This window comes from Pseudochaenichthys georgianus, chromosome 12 (assembly GCF_902827115.2).
Source record: "Pseudochaenichthys georgianus chromosome 12, fPseGeo1.2, whole genome shotgun sequence".
Taxonomy (NCBI): domain Eukaryota; kingdom Metazoa; phylum Chordata; class Actinopteri; order Perciformes; family Channichthyidae; genus Pseudochaenichthys; species Pseudochaenichthys georgianus.
Window position 1 is genome coordinate 532,989 of NC_047514.1, and position 22,216 is coordinate 555,204.

Below are 22,216 nucleotides of genomic sequence, written 5' to 3' on the forward strand. Positions count from 1 at the left end.
AATGCTAATCATGCTAATGCCAGCAAATACAATGGCGGCTTCACAAAACTTGTCAGAGTTTTACGGGGGGCGTGGTTTGCAATTCGCCCAGCCAATCGAAATTGGTACTTTTTTCTCCCTAGGATAGTCCCACCTCTCTAGCAGTCACTAAACATGGGGGTAAAAGTACTCTGAACTAATTTCTCTTTTTGGTGTGAACGCAAAATTCCAGGCACTAACGGAACTAAACGGGAAAAGTACGGGTAAAAGTACTCCGGTGTGAAAGCGCCTCTTGACGTCACGGACTGACATGGAAGTTGTAGTACCACCGATTGGCCACACCACAATTAAACTCTCTTCCTGGGGGTTTGATGCAAGTCAAATTTCTCCTTTTCCCTTTCGCTGGTGGAGGTCCTTCAGGGATACTTGGTGGATTCTGGCCTGTTGTCATATTTCCTTGCACCTTGCCCCATTATATGCTCACTCTTCATGACCTGGGATGTGTCGTTGTGGGTTGGGTGGTACCAGCGGTGATGTTGGGGCCACACGAGGCAAAGTAGGAGTTCTGCATGGAGTACAGACGGTCGATGGGGTTTCCCGCCCGACTCTGCAAGGAGCCGACATCTGTCGCGGCCATGAAACAGTCGCTTAGACTCGTGAGAGAAGTGTCACTGTCAAAGTCATGGAAGATGGAGTCAGTGCCTGGGAAGAGCAGAGGAGACAAAGAGAAGTCAAAGAGATGGATATGAATGATTTTAATACACTTAGGTTAGGGTTTACTCCATTACTGAGGGTATCTGTAACGAGCAGACAGAAGTTAACACAGCTATACAGTATATTTACATGTATGTGACATGTGCAGACGCAAGTAAAGGTCATTTGTACAAACAGTGCAGATTGTATACAGTATGTGTCACTTTGCATGGATGACATGATTATCCCTTGATTGTGCAGCCTGATGGCTACAGGCACAAATCATAGTCCGAGGTGCTTAGTGCTGCATCGAGGAAGGAAAGAGAATTCATAGCACATGCAAAAGTAAAACGACACACACTCATGCGCAGTCATTACCGTAGGGGTTCATGTGGTCGCCAGGCATCTGAGGCGGCGTGAGGCCCTGCTGGAAGGGTTCAGAGTATCTGCTGGGATCCATCCCCAGCTGCTGAGTGAGAGGGAGATGTCCTGAGTACGAGCTGAGCAGACCCTCCATCGACATCCCATCTGTGACACAGGGAGCAGGGTTATAGTATATTTGTATATTTGTCTAATATCTAGTCAGAATATGTCTTCCCACTTGCTATAAGACATAATAACTTCAGAAGTAACAATGCTGTGAGATATAGGGTCTTGTTTTTAGACAATGCATCATCTTGTTAAGTCCAACAATCTTATTTTGAGTCGTATATATTTATTGGAAAATCACCAACTAACATCAGAACACTTTTGAGCATTTGTGGCTTATATTGTAACACAACATTTCCTGATTCTGGTCAAGTATAGTTCAAAATTAGTTCTAATTACAAGATCTGATTTATCTAAATATCCCTTCTTATTTCAAGAACTCTTACCAAGCTAATTTTCACTTGTTCTATTGGCAGATGTTTTTACTTATTTCAAGTGATTCAACTTGTTTTTGGAGCAGCATTTTTCCCAGTGCACATACAGGACAGTACATACAGGAGGACACATCAAGGTTCGTTTATTTGTATATCACATTTTAAGACACAGAGGCAATTCAAAGTGCTGCACATAATCATTAAAAAAAAAAAACTCAAACAAAAACCTCGTCTTCCTATACTTGTGAGCAGAGGTGGGAGAAGTACTCAGATATTGTACTTGAGTATGTGTACTTAATGCACATTTAGTTATGCTAACATTATAATATCCTGAACATGGTAAACATCGGAGTTTTAGCATTGTCACTGTGAGCATGAAATTAAAGTATGTTTGCTTTTAACTTCTTGCAGGTACAAACATCCGACCAATTTTCCTCAGAGGTGGAAGAAGTACTCAGATCGTGTTCTTGAGTAAAAGTAGAAGTACTCAGATCGTGTTCTTGAGTTAAAGTAGAAGTACTCAGATCGTGTTCTTGAGTTAAAGTAGAAGTACTCAGATCGTGTTCTTGAGTTAAAGTAGAAGTACTCAGATCGTGTTCTTGAGTTAAAGTAGAAGTACTCAGATCGTGGTCTTGAGTTAAAGTAGAAGTACTCAGATCGTGTTCTTGAGTTAAGGTAGAAGTACTCAGATTGTGTACTTGAGTCAAAGTAGAAGTACTCAGATCTTGTACTTGAGTCAAAGTAGAAGTACTCAGATCTTGTACTTGAGTTAAAGTAGAAGTACTCAGATCTTGTACTTGAGTAAAAGTAGAAGTATTCAGATCGTGTTCTTGAGTTAAAGTAGAAGTACTCAGATCTTGTAATTGATTAAAAGTAGAAGTACCAGAGTGTAGGAATATTCTGTTACAAGTAAAAATCCTGCAATCAAAATGTTACTGAAGAAAAAGTACAAAAGTATTAGCGACGCAACGTAACTATATTTCTGAACACAGACACTAAAACCATGCATTTATGTTCATACTGCTGTACGACAAACAGGTTTTCTTATGAAAGCATATATTGTAAATGCATTGTCTAAACTGACCGACTGGTCTTGGTGATTTTGAAGATGTCATCCAGGAGGCTTCCTCTCAAGCTCACATCAATCTCCAACAACCCCCATGTGCTGGTTTGCTCAGCTCATTTGTTTAACAACAGCAGCTTCCACTGTAATAAAGCCCGCTGCTCTGCCAATATTGACATGCTGGAAGTCCCTGAACAGATAGAGGCAGCGCTGCCAAAGCACTGGGACACTTATCTAAACTGTGTGCAGCTCATATAGCTGAGAGACCACAGTGGCAATAAGCCTCCAGCCATGAGGGTCTGAGCGGCAGAAGGACTCACGTCTGCAGAACTCTTTATAGCATGGGACTCATCGTGAAGCTTGATAAACTGAGCGACTCCACTCTGTTTATTGCTCCCATAATACATTTAATATTTCAAGCTGCTTCTGCAAAGAATGTATTAATTACAGAGTTCTCACTAATCGCTATCATCACAATTATAATGGACAGATTACATGTTGCAGAGAGACATCACGACGAGTGCTTTGTACTTTAATAACATCAGAGAAGCAGCTCACACACACACACACACACACACACACACACACACACACACACACACACACACACACACACACACACACACACACACACACACACACACACACACACACACACACACACACACACACACACACACACACACACACACACACACACACACACACACACACACACACACACACACACACACACACACACACACACACACACACACACACACACACACACACACACACACACACACTAGTTCCTCACCTTGGCCTACCCTCTGGCTGTTGTGTTGCTCGTTTTGCTGCTGTTGTCTGCGAGCTAACTTCTTCATCTGCGAATACGTAAACACAGAACAAAGCTTGCATTAAGGAGAAACTGACTGAACACACGTGGAGGAACTGATTAGTCACCAACCTCTAAATAACATATTCAAAAAGTCTTATTCTGAACAAAAGTCTTAGGTTTGAAAAAAATGTATCCCGATCCGCTGACTGTTTGGAATATAGTGGTTATGGCAGTGGTTCCCAACCTATGAGGCAAATATCATATTTAGACTTTTTCTTTTTACATATAATTGTAACGCAATACATGATTGTCGCTAAAAGCCTTGTCTCTACATTTCAATAAAATATAAAAAATAATTGATTAATTCATTTGAATACAAATTCAAGTTATTAAAGGCATAAAAAGACAGAAATGTATAATTCTTTCTATAGAAATGTTTCTTCTGCCCGTAAAGTGTCCAAACCAGGCTTTTCTGGATAAATGCATTTTTAAAACATAGTCATTGTCCGTGCCGGTTTCAGTTGGATTATTTGTCAGTTGCTCCGATCAGATCGGTTTCCTCCATTTTGTAGATTATTTACGACTTTTGAATCCACATAAACACATCGGCAAAATCCGGCTTACTTTGAGCACGTGTTTAAAACAGTCTAATCCCTTTGTGAATTGTTTCCACTTGCGCCGTCCTTTCATTTCTTCATACAGCGGGAATCCAGATGAATTAATCCTGAGTCCAATAACCATCAAAGTCACTCCAATAGTGCTCCTTGATTACGCTTTCATCCTCCTTTAACAAAATACTTGACCCCCCCCCTTGTGTGTGTGTGTGTGGGGGGGGGGGGGGGGGTCGCAACTTCCAACAAGAGTAATTTGAAATATCATAAAGTGACAAAATTCACATTGAAGCCAAATGAGATAATTACCGTATACATTATATATAATTTAATGTATACTGTTCGCGGTTTCTCAAACTGGGCCAAGTCTCTACTCTTAGGCCACACGAGGACGATAACGGTCACATCCGCTACAGTTCTCTATCATATATTATAGATGGTTCGGCCACACGAGGCCGACATGGAAACGCAGAAAACGATAACGGGTCCCTAGGTGCGTAGATCTGCAAACGCTCTGGGGGGCAAACGGCTCCGTGTTTACGCCTATAGGATCATGTCCTGATAACGTTGAAGCAATAGCCCCCCGCCTCTCCTGCTCAGAGATCAGCTGCTGGGCTCTCAGGAGAGGGGGAGGAAAAGAGAGGCTCCGGTTTTATTCTTATATTATCATATAGAGTTTTTTATCAATTTGTTTTAAAGCTCAATAAATAACAAAGAAGACCGTTGACCGGCATTTTTTCTAATTTTGTCCGGAACATTTAAACGTTAACGGACATGTTGACCGGCGAAAAAAAATCTAACTGAAACTCTGCCGCACGGTCCCCTCGTGGGTGTTTGTCATCTGCTGGTGGACTACCGGAGAGATTTACAGCAGGAGCACACGCTTGCCTCGGGGAGGGAGAGAAAGAGCCGGAGCGTCCACAGCGGAGAATAAACAGAAGGGCAACCATGGCAACCATGCACGGGAAGTCTTCTTCGCTGCTTTTGTGGCAGGCCCGGCATATGTACTACAGCGTCTGCCTATTGCGTGCGGACGGAAGACTTTTTTATATCAATTTCGGTCCGTTTGTGTTATCGTCCTCGCGTGGCTCCAGCCCAAAGCTAATGTCTATGTTACTTACATATTTCGAAAGTAACTGTTTAGGAACTTAAATCTATCTTTTGACATGATGTCTTCACTGATATCTGACACTATCCTCGTAAAGGACCGTGTAAGGCGCTCAAATTGGAGAAAGACATTAGAGCTGAGTGTCTGCTCAGCCGCTTTAGGATTATTGTAAACAAATCCCTTGTCCAAAGTCAAGACTAACATCGTGTGAGTCTGTGGGTGACTCGCTTCTGAAGCAAGTGACTCGGAAGACATGTGCTACCAAGTAAGCGTACTCGACATTGAGAAACACCCGAAGTCTTCTGCATTTGGGTCCGACGTACTCCACTCTCCAGCCATGACACTTGGTAAGATGTATTGAACTAAGATGGGATATTTAAATAATTCAGATCTTCTAATTAGCTGGGAAAACTTAACGAGATACTTAAGATGCGTCGCCTAAAAACAAGATCCTGCATTGTTACTTCTTAAGTTATTAGTCAAAGTCAACTTTATTGTCAATCTTTCAGTTTGTGTGTACACAGGACAACTCACAAATATCCGATTTTGCTGAGTGCAGTTTCTATCAATGGAGCTTTATGGCAGAGGAAGAATATATACGTTGGTTTAAGTCTGCACATGTGAATAATAAGAACATATCAAATTGTCCAAGGGTTCAGAGTTTCAAGCAGCTGTGTCATTTCTTATTGCAAGTAAGCAGAAATGGGGCAATGTATATTTTCAGCTGACAGAAGAGACACTGGAATAGTAAGTTTAACTTGTTATCTGCTTATATGTCGAGCTGTTTCTTCCCTGGCTCTGGGTGGTTGACTTGTTGTGTTAATTATAATAATTGTAAAGCAATGATCATTACAACACAAACCATCTGTATCGAACATTTCAGCAATGATTTTGGGTATATTGGATATATTTTGACTTGAGTAAACAAGCTTATAGATTGCTAATGGCCTGCAGTGAAAAGCCTGATGGATATTCACACTTAGACGAGCTTATTCTCCCAAATGCCACCAAGCCGAGCAAACAGCAGATTATGCAAGTTTGATCCACTGAAGCTTAACTGATGTAGAAGTGGTTTAGACAATTAAGCACTTTTGGCCAAGGAAAGGATAGTGACACTCCATCCGGTATTAAGGAGGCCATGTCGGCGCTTCGCAGGGAAACGATGTGGGAGACCAGGAAATGTTTGTGAGAGTTGACGTCTTGTTGTTACTGACCTTTGCTCTCTGGTTCTGGAACCAGACCTGGACCACGCGGACGGTGAGTCCCGTCTCTGCAGCCAGAGTCTCTCTCACCTGAAAGCCCAGCACACACACACTCATCAGCTTCGTGTTCACACTGACAGCATTTCTAGTGTACGGCATGTGTCCTAAATGTCTGATATAAAGAGGACATATTATGCCCACTTCCAGGTGTGTATCAGTGTGTAGTGTCTCTACTTTAAAGAGTCCTCTCCTGCTGATGTTCAGGTGTGTATCAGTGTGTAGTGTCTCTACTTTAAAGAGTCCTCTCCTGCTGATGTTCAGGTGTATATCAGTATGTAGTGTCTCTACTTTAAAGAGTCCTCTCCTGCTGATGTTCAGGTGTATATCAGTATGTAGTGTCTCTACTTTAAAGAGTCCTCTCCTGCTGATGTTCAGGTGTATATCAGTATGTAGTGTCTCTACTTTAAAGAGTCCTCTCCTGCTGATGTTCAGGTGTATATCAGTATGTAGTGTCTCTACTTTAAAGAGTCCTCTCCTGCTGATGTTCAGGTGTATATCAGTATGCAGTGTCTCTACTTTAAAGAGTCCTCTCCTGCTGATGTTCAGGTGTATATCAGTATGTAGTGTCTCTACTTTAAAGAGTCCTCTCCTGCTGATGTTCAGGTGTATATCAGTATGTAGTGTCTCTACTTTAAAGAGTCCTCTCCTGCTGATGTTCAGGTGTATATCAGTATGTAGTGTCTCTACTTTAAAGTGTCCTCTCCTGCTGATGTTCAGGTGTATATCAGTCTGTAGTGTCTCTACTTTAAAGAGTCCTCTCCTGCTGATGTTCAGGTGTATATCAGTATGTAGTGTCTCTACTTTAAAGAGTCCTCTCCTGCTGATGTTCAGGTGTATATCAGTATGTAGTGTCTCTACTTTAAAGAGTCCTCTCCTGCTGATGTTCAGGTGTATATCAGTATGCAGTGTCTCTACTTTAAAGAGTCCTCTCCTGCTGATGTCAAGGTGTATATCAGTATGCAGTGTCTCTACTTTAAAGAGTCCTCTCCTGCTGATGTTCAGGTGTATATCAGTATGTAGTGTCTCTACTTTAAAGTGTCCTCTCCTGCTGATGTTCAGGTGTATATCAGTATGTAGTGTCTCTACTTTAAAGAGTTCTCTCCTGCTGATGTTCAGGTGTATATCAGTATGTAGTGTCTCTACTTTAAAGAGTCCTCTCCTGCTGATGTTCAGGTGTATATCAGTATGTAGTGTCTCTACTTTAAAGAGTCCTCTCCTGCTGATGTTCAGGTGTATATCAGTATGTAGTGTCTCTACTTTAAAGAGTCCTCTCCTGCTGATGTTCAGGTGTATATCAGTATGTAGTGTCTCTACTTTAAAGAGTCCTCTCCTGCTGATGTTCAGGTGTATATCAGTATGCAGTGTCTCTACTTTAAAGAGTCCTCTCCTGCTGATGTTCAGGTGTATATCAGTATGTAGTGTCTCTACTTTAAAGAGTCCTCTCCTGCTGATGTTCAGGTGTATATCAGTATGTAGTGTCTCTACTTTAAAGTGTCCTCTCCTGCTGATGTTCAGGTGTATATCAGTATGTAGTGTCTCTACTTTAAAGAGTCCTCTCCTGCTGATGTTCAGGTGTATATCAGTATGTAGTGTCTCTACTTTAAAGAGTCCTCTCCTGCTGGTGTTCAGGTGTATATCAGTATGTAGTGTCTCTACTTTAAAGAGTCCTCTCCTGCTGATGTTCAGGTGTATATCAGTATGTAGTGTCTCTACTTTAAAGAGTCCTCTCCTGCTGATGTTCAGGTGTATATCAGTATGTAGTGTCTCTACTTTAAAGAGTCCTCTCCTGCTGATGTTCAGGTGTATATCAGTATGTAGTGTCTCTACTTTAAAGAGTCCTCTCCTGCTGATGTTCAGGTGTATATCAGTATGTAGTGTCTCTACATGTCTCCATCCTTTAATGTTCAAAAATATCTTTTTTTCTCTCATACTGCCTGTGCTGCTGCACCTCTTTTCACCCTCTGTCTGAAACCAGAGCCCACTCTGCTCTGATTGGTTAGCTGATCGGCTCTGTTGTGATTGGTCAACAGCTTAGAGATGTCCCGCCCCTTAGCCTATCACGTACAGTGTGTTGGAACACGAGAGTATAGAGGTGCCGCGTTTGCTATATAGTGATGTCATTATGTTACTGAAGTAAACCAAGTCCAATGGAGGCATTTGGGGCAGGAGTGTGTGGGAGAGAAAAGGGATTGTAGCCTTTACAGACCATTTACATGCACTAAAACCAATACAACACACTCCAGGAATGGGAAATAGCCCCCAAAAAACATAAAAGGGTCCTTTTTTTTCTGCTTGAATTTAGAAAAGTTACTGATTAAGGGGAATAAGTAATCATTCATTCATTAAAATAGCATTTGTTTTGTCAGAAATGACCCAGATATGACGGGTTATAGTACGGCTTGTTATGACAGGAATGATTAGTCAAGATTACATAATGACACTCCTTTCCTTTATAGGTCTATTTAATGTATGAAAAAACACCTATTATAGTTAAAGCCCCTGTCACACTGTCCCGAGGTTGACACCCGATGGACACAGGAATATGGAATTGTGAATTACGCACGAAGATGGCCCCGAACCACACGAAGGCAACATTTACATTACATTTAAGAAATACAACTGCAACGAAAGTACCACAAACAATTATGTTACAGTACTATGATACTGTACTGATATCTTCAGACTTTGTTCTTTACTTTATCCGTCTTTATATGGAGAAGATATTACGTTTTCTCCGTCATGTTGTTTCCATAGCAACAACAACTTCCTGTCAACTCGCCTTCAAAATAATATATTATATCCTTTTTAGTTTCACAGAACACAAATTGGGTTATTTACATAATATGTTTACCTGATTTTGTTGTGCAATAAAACAACACGACACACGATAAAGGAAATGTTCAAATTCGGCTGTGATCGTAGCATCGGGCCGTTCGTGAGGGCATCTCAAGCCATCGTATGACCGCCGGTGGAGTTTCTCAGGCTCCGGCAGCAACTTCGTGAGCGGTGGCAAAATCTTTGGCATGCCAAAAAATTGCCGAAGGACCTTGCGAAGGTTCATTTTCGTGTTGAATTCGTGTGTCCATGTTGCCCTTCGTAAGGCCATCGTGAGGGCATCGTGTTATCCTCGGTGCCATCGGGCATTCGCCCCGATCAGAGTGAGGGCGAATGCACCGATGATAACACGAAGATGACACGATGCCCTCACGAGTGCCTTACGAAGTTGCCGCTCACGAAGTTGCTGCCGGAGCCTGAGAAACTCCACCGGTGGTCGTACGATGGCTTCGATGCCCTCACGAACGGCCCGATGTTGCTACGGTCACTGCCGAATTTGAACATTTCCTTTATCGTGTGTCCATCGGGTGTCCATTTCGGGACAGTGTGACAGGGGCTTTAAGGATGCTGTTCTTTACCTCAGTAAAATATCTCACTGTACTCTGTGTGCTCACCTTCCTGCAGGGTTTGGAGGACACATCGAAGGAGGCTTTGAACGCTCTCCTCTGCACGGTGTTGAGGACGGTGCGTGGACGTTTGGGCCGTCGAGGGTCTTTGTCATCTCTGCGTTTCCCTGCTGAACGACACTCTGAGGGTACATTCAGATCCTCATCCTCACTCTTATCTGTCACAAAGATAAGATCAGAAGTACTTTACTGATCATTGAGCATAAAAAGACAAGGAATTGCACAGTACAAATTAAAAGACGAGAAATAAACAAGAAAGTAGAAAATATACATGTTGAGTTACAAATGTACGGTAACAAAATGTAAAGCCAGTTATTATATATACATGTGAGGCATGGAATATTACATATTAAATTGAATATAAATGTAAAAAAATATCACATCTGGTTTCTGCAGATTGTGTCTAAGTTTCACTAAGTAATTGATATGATGTTGCATTGGTTTGTAACCGCCTACGATGTTTCCCCATGTGCAGAGAGGGCAAAAGTACACACATCCTTTACTCAAGTAGAAGTACAGATACTCTTGTTTAAAAATACTCTGGTGAAAGAAGAGGTACTGACTAAACTTCTTTACTCAAGTAAAAGTAAAGAGGCTTTGAAGTGTACTTCAGTAGAAAGTACCCATAGCTAGCAGCTGCTTTAAAGAAAGAAGTAAGAAGTAGAAAGTTCAGGTATTTGTGTTCAACATGTAAGAAGTAGAAAGTACAGGTATTTGAGTTCAACATGTAAGAAGTAGAAAGTACAGGTATTTGTGTTCAACATGTGAGAAGTAGAAAGTACAGGTATTTGAGTTCAACATGTAAGAAGTAGAAAGTACAGGTATTTGTGTTCAACATGTGAGAAGTAGAAAGTACAGGTATTTGGGTTCAACATGTGAGAAGTAGAAAGTACAGGTATTTGAGTTCAACATGTAAGAAGTAGAAAGTACAGGTATTTGGGTTCAACATGTGAGAAGTAGAAAGTACAGGTATTTGGGTTCAACATGTAAGAAGTAGAAAGTACAGGTATTTGAGTTCAACATGTAAGAAGTAGAAAGTGCAGGTATTTGAGTTCATCATGTGAGAAGTAGAAAGTACAGGTATTTGAGTTCAACATGTGAGAAGTAGAAAGTACAGGTATTTGAGTTCAACATGTGAGAAGTAGAAAGTACAGGTATTTGAGTTCAACATGTGAGAAGTAGAAAGTACAGGTATTTGGGTTCAACATGTGAGAAGTAGAAAGTACAGGTATTTGAGTTCAACATGTGAGAAGTAGAAAGTACAGGTATGTGTGGTAAAAATGTAAGAAGTCAAAGTAAAAAGTCGTCAGAAAAATAAGTAGTGGAGTAAAGTACTGAAACCAGAAAAATGTACTTAAGTTCAGTAACGAAGTATTTGTACTCTACTACTTCCCACCTCTGCCCATATGTTACCTGAGTCCGAGGTGTGTGGACTGACTGTAATGAGACGCTCTCTCTCGTAGTCGTCTTTGCACAGCAGCTGATTGTCTCTCAGGACAAACTCGTCTCCTTTGCTCAGCTGACGCTCACAGACGCAGCAGCAGAAGCAGCTGAGGTGGAACACGCTGTCCAGAGCTCGCATCACGAACGCTGAGGGAGAAATGCTCTCCAGACAACCGCTGCACTTACTGGAAAACAATCTGAGGACACACAGGGGAGAGAGGAGGGGGAACAGTCAGAATCAGAAGTCCTTTATATGTCCCACAGCGGGGACATTTACAGTGTTACAGCAAACGTGGAATTAAGTTTTAAAGGTCCCCTATGTCTCTGATATATACAAAACATGTCTCTGAAGTGTTTGGCTCCAGGTCATTGCAGCATTACCCATAATCCCCTCTGTTTCAGCCCTGTTTCCAAAGTGCTGATTCTCTGTCTGTTACTTTAGATGAAAATAAGGAGCCCCTCCCCACGCCCCTCTGAGAGACATTTGGTTACAAAGAACTCAATGGAGCTCTAGAGGAGATTCAGGTGATAAGGGGGGGGGGGGGGTACCTTGGTTGCTGATTGGCTAATGGCTACACAAGACAACACATCGTTATGACATCATCAAGTGGCCAAAATCTGATCAGCTCAATTTCAGACAGTTTTTTATAGAAATTGATCAAAAAGAGAGAAAATCTTTGTTCCTGAAACTTTCAGAGTCTCTTTCCACAGAGGGGACACATGTTGATGTAGAAGAGACATGAAGAAGAGGGGACACATGTTGATGTAGAAGAGACATGAAGAAGAGGGGACACATGTTGATGTAGAAGAGACATGGAGAAGAGGGGACACATGTTGATGTAGAAGAGACATGAAGAAGAGGGGACACATGTTGATGGAAAAGAGACATGAAGAAGAGGGGACACATGTTGATGTAGGAGAGACATGAAGAAGAGGGGACACATGTTGATGTAGAAGAGACATGAAGAAGAGGGGACACATGTTGATGTAGAAGAGACACGAACAAGTGGATTTTGCATAATAGGGGACCTTTAAGACATTTATATCGTGACCATAGCATCGTGGTATTCACTGAGGAATGTTACAGACAGAAGGGTGTGTGACAATAATCCCTAATGAGACTGGAGACCGGTTGGAGTGGGACAGACAGGCGGACGGATGGTTTTATTAATGCTTCACCCCAAGCCCGCGTTAATTACATTCATACATTCTTCATTCGTAATAGGCTGAGGTTACTGCCGTGTGATTGCCACAGTCTTTTCCCATTAACGCGCCTTGGAACTTCAATACTGGAGGAATAATCTAACATCCAGGAATGATTACGCTGAGATATCAGTGGATTGGTCTGCATCAGAAATGAAACACTCGCAGTGCTGTTTAGGACTTGCAGGATGTCCTCTGAGTGACAGACATTGTATGCATGCATTTGTGTAGCTGAGTCATTCTACAGAAAAGGTGGAATCTGGGTGATACAAATCTGCTGAAATATATTCCTTCTAAAAACATCTAAAACCTGTTAAATAGCAACAACTAACTCTTAACTTGATGAATCCACAACAAGTAGAGCTTAAAGTATTTGTATACATTATACAAAGCTTATTTGTATAGGAATGTCACTGGTGTTACCAGGAAGAAGAGGAACACCAGTGACAATATGGAGAAAACGCTACCATTTTAACAAAATGGCCGCCATGTGTCAGACCAAATGTGGCTTCAGTCAATATCAAAATCGTTTAACTCTTCAATACAATACATGTTCCCATTCAAATGTTCACCCCTAGGGCTATGCCATGAGTAACACTATGGCAGGCTTGAAAGACGCACGTACAATTTGAAGATAAAATCACACCTTTAAAGTAAGAAGTATCTGACTTCCCTTAAAGGTGGGGTAGGTAAGTTTGAGAAACCGGCTCGAGATCGCTAGAATTTGAAAATACACAACCGGAGAAAATCTTCCACTTCCTTATAGAGCCCCGCCTCCAACCCACACGAACGCGCACATGACCAATGAGGGCACGAGGTAAGTTTGTGCCCCGATGGAAGGCTGACAGGCAGGTAGGCAGGCTAAACGGATTGGTTGTACTTTTTACAGTATCACGGCTTCTACAGATGACATTTTGTTATGGATTTTTTGTCAAAGCCCTTAAGATATTCATTGCTATCGGGATGTTAAGAGCATTCCATGGAATATAACAAAAAGTGTATCTCGAGCCGGTTTATGAAACGTACCTCCCCCACCTTTAAGTCTTTGTGCACTGCCTCAAATGATCTCTTGTTACAGGAGGCACTTCAGAGACGGTACATTACTTCAAAATAAAAGCGTTTTGTGTAGCAGTAACACCAATGACGTAATTTTGGGTGACTGACATTTATTGGATATTATTAATAATCATTTGCGTTTTGTTACCATTTCAGTGTTATAATCAATGTATGCAATGTTATGTAAACATGAATGAGATTTATTTATTGAAAAAAATCGTTTTAAAATGAAAACTATAGGCTCCACTTCCATGTATGATCAAAGTGACTTGAACTTGGCATTTTAAATAAATAGCAATTTATGTATAAAACTATTTTTTACATTTTTTAATTTAGACAATCTCTATTTATTCAACATATATAATGCATGTGAGTATTAGATCAACCTCATGTATGTTGGTGTCTGCAAAAGTAAGTGACTTTTTTGAATGACCCAAATGCTGTAATCTTCACACATCTCAACCACAAGACAAGACGCCAGGGGGAAGGACGCTAATCTGTGCCCTTTTTGAGCGGTCTTTGTGTGAGAAAGACATTTTAAGCGTTGTGATGTGCCTCAAAGAAAGACCGCTCCGAACAGCTTCACGAAGAGGCAACGTGTACTCTTTCAAAAGCAGGTGGATGCTGTGAGACGAGGGACTATTACCAAACTAATATCTGTTCCTCTTCCACCATATTCAAGATGCCTTACTTATTTCCCCATTTACCAAAGAAGCCATCAAATGAGACTCAGCGTGGTCATAAAAATGTACTGCATTAAAGCACAATTAGGAGCGCATGGCTATAAGAGCTTATTAAAATTTCCCTGGCTCCACAGGTTGAAATCTTGGCAGAGAAAAAACCGTCACCACTGCTGTTTTATCCTCTCATTATTCAGTAAGCAGCGCGGTCACACCGAGGGTTGAATCCGGGGAAAGCTAAAGGATGGAGGGAGGAAGGATGTAGCTTTAAGGCAGGTAGCCTACAGAGGAGGAGGAGGAGGAGGAGGAGGAGGAGGAGGAGGAGGAGGAGGAGGAGGAGGAGGAGGGGTGCAGCTGTCCAAACACTGAATGGGACGACCCTCCACCATTCAGCTTTTTCTCCTTGCTGCAACTCCCTCTTTTTCATTTACACAATAACACCATAGGCCAGCATTGCAGACAGAGACGTTGTTGTACTGTATAGTTGCTGTTGATGACATTAGAGCAGGGGTGTCAAACTCAAGGCCCGGGGGCCACATTCGGCCCGCGACTTCATTTTATGTGGCCCCACAAGAGCTTGCAAAGAATATAATATGTTTATTATACGGTTACATGCTACAGAAGCACGTTGCCCATAAACTACATGTCCCACAATGCATCTCAAATATGACTTTTTTCTCAGAATTTGCCTTTTTTTCTTCAAAAAGATGCATTTTTTCATAGAATTCCTTTTTCTCAGAATTAGATTTTTATTTCAAAATGTCACTTCTATTTATTTTTTCTCCAGATTTTGGCTTTTCTTTTTAAATCATTTTGGGACATACGCACTGAAGAGACTTGCCCTAGACTTCTGCTTTCAGACGTAGTTAATTATGAAGTTATTACCCTATCCGATGATAATCCAATGCAGAGGCAATGATGTAATATAATACATTATTTTATATATATGATATATTTATATATGTATTTTTATATAGTCTTAAAGTTACAACCGGCCCTTTGAGTGCAACCATAATGCTGATGTGGCCCGCGATGAAATTGAGTTTGACACCCCTGCATTAGAGCATCTGCTTGGACCATGTTAGTGCTAAAAACGGGTCAATGCCGCTGCTGTCATTAGTGTGGCTGCAGCCTGTTCTTCCTCAGATCATAGACTAAACTAACGGCACCTTACACTTTGGTTCTGTTGCGCCTTGTCCCAATTTGACAGCTTTTCCCGGTGGAGGAGTTGGCTTTCTTCCTGAAAACCTAGTCCTCCTAGGCGTCACTCCGCCAAAAAGTTAAATGTGAGCGATGGGGAAATCAAACAAGGCTCATGCGGATAATAATCCCTCAAGAATATGATCAACGTGATCAGAAATTAATCATCCATCAACTGTTCTTCTGAAAGCTCTCAAGTTCTTTCCTCTGCTTATAGTTTAAAGTGGACCTGTCATGCTAAAAGAAGAGGAGGCGGAGCTAATGCCTGATCAGAATTCTACCGGAGATAAAGTTATTCTGCTGTGATAAAACGCCATCCTGTTCTAAACCACATCAAAGATTATTTCTGAAACAGTATGGAGCTGAAATGCTTTTTCTCTTGCAGGTTTACCACAAGGTGAGTTCTTTTTTTATTTCCTGCTTTTTAAACACATGTGCGCAGCGGCTCCAGTACAGGTTAGCTCTGACGGAGCGTCCACACTACAGCTCCAAAAATAGCTTGGAGCTGGGCGTGTCTGGAGCTTGGGGATTTTATTCAAGCAACACGGCCAACAACCAATCACATGAATCTCCCGCCCCCGACATACAAAGCAAAAACCCCCGGGGATTTTATGCGAGCAATATATATATATAAACTCCCCAAACAGGCGAAAACCTACCAGTTTCCCCCACTGTCTCTGCCACCTCCCTCCATGCCTGGTTCCTCCGGTTTGTATCCCGGGAGGTGAAGAGGGTCTGGTCATACAAAACCGGGTGATTCGCTACGGCGATAGTTAGTTTCTCCTCCGACTTTTTTTGAAAATATAGAAATGAACGGCGGGATATCTCTCCCAGCTTAGACGCGGTTTGATTGGCTAGCGCTTCAGCTGTCAGATTTTGGGAAACGGGATTTGATTGGCTGGCGCTGGCTACTCCGGCGTCCAGGCGACCAGAAGTTGAACAATGTTCAACTTCTGGTCGCCTGGGTCGCCTGAGACGCCTCGCTCGGCTACCCACAATTCAGTTCGGCGAAAAAGCGCGGCTACGTGACGTCACCCCATTGAAAGTGAATGGGCAGCTTGGAGCTGCTTGGAGCTTTCGACGCTCTCGACGCTGTAGTGTAGACGGGCCGTGAGTGTTAGCGAGGCTTGCTAATGTCAACAAAGACGACGTCCAAAACACGTCAGGCATTGTTTCTGATAGCAACTCTCTGTGGGTCCGCTGCCAATTATTCCGGGCTGAGGTCAGCTCGGATGGAATCTGTATCCGCTCGTTGTTCACCCGTTTTTAAAAGATTTGGGTACGCAGGAAAAGAGAGAGGGTTTTATTTTCTGAAAGGTTAGCGACTCCAGATTGTAAACACATGTGCTTTGGATACATATGAAGTGCTTTAGAGACAGGACAGTATCTGTGAAGTATTTGCAAAGAAACACCTTCAGAATACTAAACAATGTGTTGAAGTCGCCTCAGGATGAACACCATGCAACGACTGAACCACAGTCCTCTTTATCATTCCGTGAGATATACGGATACAAAAAGCTGGACAATTAGATTGACCTCTCCATAACTCTGAGTTTCTTTTAACGACCACTCACTTGGTCCAATCAAGAAAGCATGGACCCCATTGTTATGAGAAGGTGGTGGAGAAGGACTGGACACATAATGTGAAGAAAAACAGGTTCACAAGAAAGATAAGATATCATCCATCCATCTTCTCCCGCTTATCCGTGGTCGGGTCGTGGAGGTAGCAGTTCCAGCAGAGAGATCCAAACTTCCTTTCCCCTCATCAACCAGCTCTGACTGGGGGGTCCCAAGGCGCTCCCAGGCCAGCGAAGAGATATAATCCCTCCACCTGGTCCTAGGTCTACCCCTCGGTCTCTGCCTGGAACACCTCTCTAGGGAGGCGCCCAGGTGGCATCCTAACTAGGTGCCCGAACCACCTCAACTGGCTCCTTTCGACGCGAAGGAGGAGCGGCTCAACTCCGAGTCCCTCCCTGATGATCGAACTCCTCACCTTATCCCTAAGGGAGACGCCAGCCACCCTGCGGAGAAAGCCCATCTCGGCCGCTTGTATCCGCGATCTCGTTCTTTCGGTCATGACCATAGGTGAGGGTAGGAACGAAAATGGCCCGGTAGACGGAGAGCTTTGCCTTCTGGCTCAGCTCCCTTTTCGTCACAGCGGTGCGGTAAAGCGACTGCAGTACCGCTCCGGTTCTCCGGCCCATCTCACGCTCCATTGTTCCCTCACTTGAGAACAAGACCCCGAGATGCTTGAACTCCTTCACTTGGGGTAGATACTGTTGTCGTCAAATGTGTTAGCTGTCTGTCATTTCTTGTTTTATTTTGTACTTACCTCTTGTCTTTCATTTCAGGCTCTGGTTCTTCTTCCCCCGTGTGTTTTCCCGCCTTCATCAGCGTCTGCCCCGCCCCTGATTGTCTCCACCTGTTCCCACTCACCTCCTGTCTCTCCTCTGTCCTGTGTCAGTTCGTCTCGTTTGTTTCCCCGAATGGTCGTGCCAAGCCTCAGCTCTGAAAGGATCGCTTTTCTCTCATGTCAGATTTTGTAATGTTTGTTTATTTTGTTGGCTTACGTTTTTATTAAGTCCTCTTTTTGTTATGCTAGTTTGTTCCTCCTTGTGAGCGCGTTTTGAAATGTCCACCACCTACTCTGTTCAGAGGGATTACCTGAACTGTGATAATAAATGTACTTTTTTTATATATTCAAAACTTTGGGTGTTTCTCAATGTCGAGTACGCTTGCTTGGTAGCACATGTCTTCCGAGCGTCTTGCTTCAGAAGCGAGGCAAGAATACTTCCTGGCATTCGGAAAACAAAGAGTGGAACAGGCTAGCAAGTGTGCAGGTGTGCGTCATATGAGAGGCCCCACCTTACATTTTCCGCCACAGATTTGGGGAAATTGGTCCGTGCGCAAAGCATTGTGGGGATTTTAACACCGGAGTCTACACATGTGCCGCCTCGAAATGTCTCCAAACGAAGTACGCCGGGCTCGGTAGAATTCCAAGTATGCTGGACATTGGAACAGTACTCTGTACTCTGTTGGACTCTGTCGCAGCGGGGCTACTGCTGTGGTGCGGAGCGCATTAACCAGACTCTTCACAACGAAGGATCACTTCTTCTTCAGGGGAGGGAAGGTTTCGCAGTACGCAGTCTACTGTCCCGCAGCTGCTGCCTCTCTGTTGGACTCCGGTACTGCACCTTACTCACGAGACGTTGTAAACAAAGAAATGGGTGAGGGGCGAACGCAGTAACCACTCCGCCAACGCCACCGTCACCCCCGTCGTGCGGGCTGGATGAGAATGTCTGGCGGGCCGGATGTGGCCCGCGGGCCGCCAGTTGGTGGTCACTGGCCTACAGTTAAAGGTGGGGTAGGTAAGTTTGAGAAACCGGCTCGAGATACACTTTTTGATATATTCCATGGAATGCTCTTAACATCCCGATAGCAATGAATATCTGAAGTGCTTTGACAAAAAATCCATAAAAAACGTCATCTGGAAGCCGTGGTACTGCAAAAAGCACGACCAATCATCTGAGCCGGCTAAAGTAACTGGACGGCCTACCTGCCTGTCAGCCTTCCATCAGGGCACAATCTTATCTTGTGCCCTCATTGGTCGTTCGTGTGTTGAGGGAGGGGCTCTGTGAGGAAGTGGCAGATTTTTTCCGGCTGTTTTTTTTTTTTCAAATTCTAGCACACTCGAGCTGGTTTCTCCAAAATCACCTACCCCACCTTTAAGTAACTTTAAAATAAGAAATGAATTAAAATGAACATATATACATATTTGGGTCACAAGAACTGTATTGGACGCCAGAAGGCAGGTGCAAGAGGTGAAGACTCAAGGACACCTGAGGCAGACCTGAAGGAAGAGGGACATACAAAGGTTCTCTCCAAACATAAAGGAGTGGAGGTCCTTTGTTTCCGTCCTGCATGCCAGTAGACTTTAAGTGCATTTACAAAGGAGCATCTTGACACTTAAAGTCCACATATGAGTGTTTTCAGTGTAGAGTTGTGCAGCCTTCAATGTGAGCGAAGGTTTGTTCCAGCAGACGATTTTTAGAGTCCTTCGCACTTCATTTCACGAGGACCTGGACCACCAGTGCTATAGAGGAGGCCCCCTTTCTGGAGGAGCCTCCTTGACCCCCTGGCCCTGTGCCCTATGATTTCACTCTGCTCCAGAGGCTTAACACGCATAAAGAGGTGCAGGATTACAGAGGATAAGAGGAGTGGAGAAAGGATGAAGCCGTCAAAACAGACTGTGTGTGTTCCTTCACTGTTCCCTTGTTTGCTCCCCCTCCTCAGGGAGCGGGGTGACCTAAGGAGGAGGCTGGTGGGTGGCGGGAGGCTTCGGGTGGCAGCTTGTTGGAGTTTTAATTAGTAGGCGGTATCAAAAGATGATTGTGAACGAGGCAGGGGGAAATAAAAGCAGGATTCAAAGAGTGGGGATGTGATGTTTGCACAGCCAAAGCTCAAGAAGTCAGAGCAAGGCCTCGAGTTCTCTGGAGACTCACATCAACATGTTTGTGAGCGGGGGAATGGACTCAACCAATGAGACGCAGTCTTTCATTCGCCTTCTGGAGGTTCACTATACTCTCAGGCAGAGTAGAAGTACTCAGATCCTGTGCTCGAGTAAAAGTAGAAGTACTCAGATCCTGTGCTCGAGTAAAAGTAGAAGTACTCAGATCTTGTACTTGAGTAAAAGTAGAAGTACTCAGATCCTGTGCTTGAGTAAAAGTAGAAGTACTCAGATATTGTACTTGAGTAAAAGTAGAAGTACTCAGGTCCTGTACTTGAGTAAAAGTAGAAGTACTCAGATCTTGTACTTGAGTAAATGTAGAAGTACTCAGATCCTGTACTTGAGTAAAAGTAGAAGTACTCAGATCTTGTTCTTGAGTAAAAGTAGAAGTACTCAGATCTTGTACTTGAGTAAAAGTACAAGTACTCAGATCTTGCACTTGAGTAAAAGTACAAGTACTCAGATCTTGTACTTGAGTAAAAGTAGAAGTACTCAGATCTTGTACTTGAGTAAAAGTAGAAGTACTCAGATCTTGTACTTGAGTCAAAGTAGAAGTACTCAGATCGTGTACTTGAGTAAAAGTAGAAGTACTCAGATCGTGTACTTGAGGAAAAGTACAAGTACTCAGATCTTGTACTTGAGTAAAAGTAGAAGTACTCAGATCTTGTACTCGAGTAAAAGTAGAAGTACTCAGATCCTGTACTCAAGTAAAAGTAGAAGTACTCAGATTCTGTACTCAAGTAAAAGTACAAGTACTCAGATTGTGTACTCAAGTAAAAGTAGAACTACTCAGGTCTTGTACTTGAGTAAAAGTATAAGTACTCAGATCGTGTACTTGAGTAAAAGTAGAAGTACTCAGATCTTGTACTTGAGTAAAAGTAGAAGTACTCAGATCTTGTACTTGAGTAAAAGTAGAAGTACTCAGATCTTGTACTTAGTAAAAGTAGAAGTACCAGAGTGTAGGAATACTCTGTTACAGTAAAAGTCCTGCATTCAAAATGTTCCTCAAGTGAAGTAGAAAAGTATTCTCATCTAAATATAGTGAAAGACAGTGAAAGTAGTCATTGTGCAGATTGGTCCATGTCAGAATAATATGTATGATATGTTTTATAATGATTGATCATGAAAGTGTTCTCAAAGCTGGTGAAGGTGCAGCTAGTCTGAAGGACTTTACTGCAGGGTATAACACACGACAGCATAGTAACCCTAAAAAGCACAATAGGGCTTCTTTACAAATGTAAACCACTTCATACACTGGAAAAACTGAAGCATTGACTTTAACTAAATGTATTAAGTCAACAGATTTTACATAATGTATTAGATTAGTTGAAAGCAATACTATTGCATTTAAATAGGCTCAACTTAAAGGTGGGGTAGGTAATTTTGGAGAAACCGGCTCGAGATCGCTAGAATCTGAAAATACACAACCGGAGAAAATCTGCCACTTCCTCACAGAGCCCCTCCTCCAACACACACGAACGCGCACATGACCAATGAGGGCACGAGGTAAGTTTGTGCCCCGATGGAAGGCTGACAGGCAGGTAGGCCATCCAGTTACTTTAGCCGAAGCAGATGATTGGTCGTGCTTTTCACAGCACCACGGCTTCCACGGATGATATATTTTTATGGATTTTTTGTCAAAGCACTTCAGATATTCATTGCTATCGGGATGTTAAGAGCATTCCATGGAATATAACAAAAAGTGTATCTCGAGCCGGTTTCTCAAACTTACCTACCCCACCTTTAACAGTATTGCTTTCAACTAACCTACATACGGGATTTGAAATGTGTCGACATAATACATTTAATTAAATTGTACTGCTGTCGTATAGCCAGTTTGTTGACCCCATCTATCTGTGGCGAAGACACTGACTGAGGACTACCTCAAACAACAACACTTCAAAACATGCAAACAACGCTTTGATAGCGACGTGTTAGGAAGATTCATGACTTTCATTAAGACACAAATCCATAGCTAAAGATTAGAACACACACTATATAACCCTGTGAGGCAATCCTCTAATCCATCAGAGCAGTAACACGACATTAAACCCAACTGTAGAGGCTAATTCTGGACTGATGGGGACAAAGGAGAGTCTGTACATTAGTGCTCGGGGACGGTGGGAAGAATGCATTGTGGGAGAGGGCTGGTTGCCATGAGAGCTGTTGGCAGGTTATGTGTTATTACATTTTGGCTGTGATGGAGTGGCGGTGGACACCCAGAGGTTAACCCTCACTCTCTTCTCCTCAGGATTGTGTGTGTGTTT

At 42.8% G+C, this 22,216-nt stretch overlaps 1 protein-coding gene across 1 annotated transcript in view; it reads right to left on the reverse strand.

Moving 5' to 3' along the window:
- Window positions 1-466: 466 nt before the first annotated feature.
- The window catches only part of LOC117456476 (LIM homeobox transcription factor 1-beta-like), a 44,612-nt gene continuing 22,862 nt past the window's right edge, over window positions 467-22,216 (reverse strand). The window contains exons 3-8 of the mRNA XM_034096378.1: window positions 11,274-11,500; window positions 9,849-10,018; window positions 6,352-6,429; window positions 3,398-3,464; window positions 1,051-1,200; window positions 467-681 (exon numbers count right to left, since the gene is read on the reverse strand). Of these exons, the coding sequence (XP_033952269.1) occupies window positions 467-681; window positions 1,051-1,200; window positions 3,398-3,464; window positions 6,352-6,429; window positions 9,849-10,018; window positions 11,274-11,500 (907 nt within the window). The remainder of the gene's footprint in view (window positions 682-1,050; window positions 1,201-3,397; window positions 3,465-6,351; window positions 6,430-9,848; window positions 10,019-11,273; window positions 11,501-22,216) is intronic.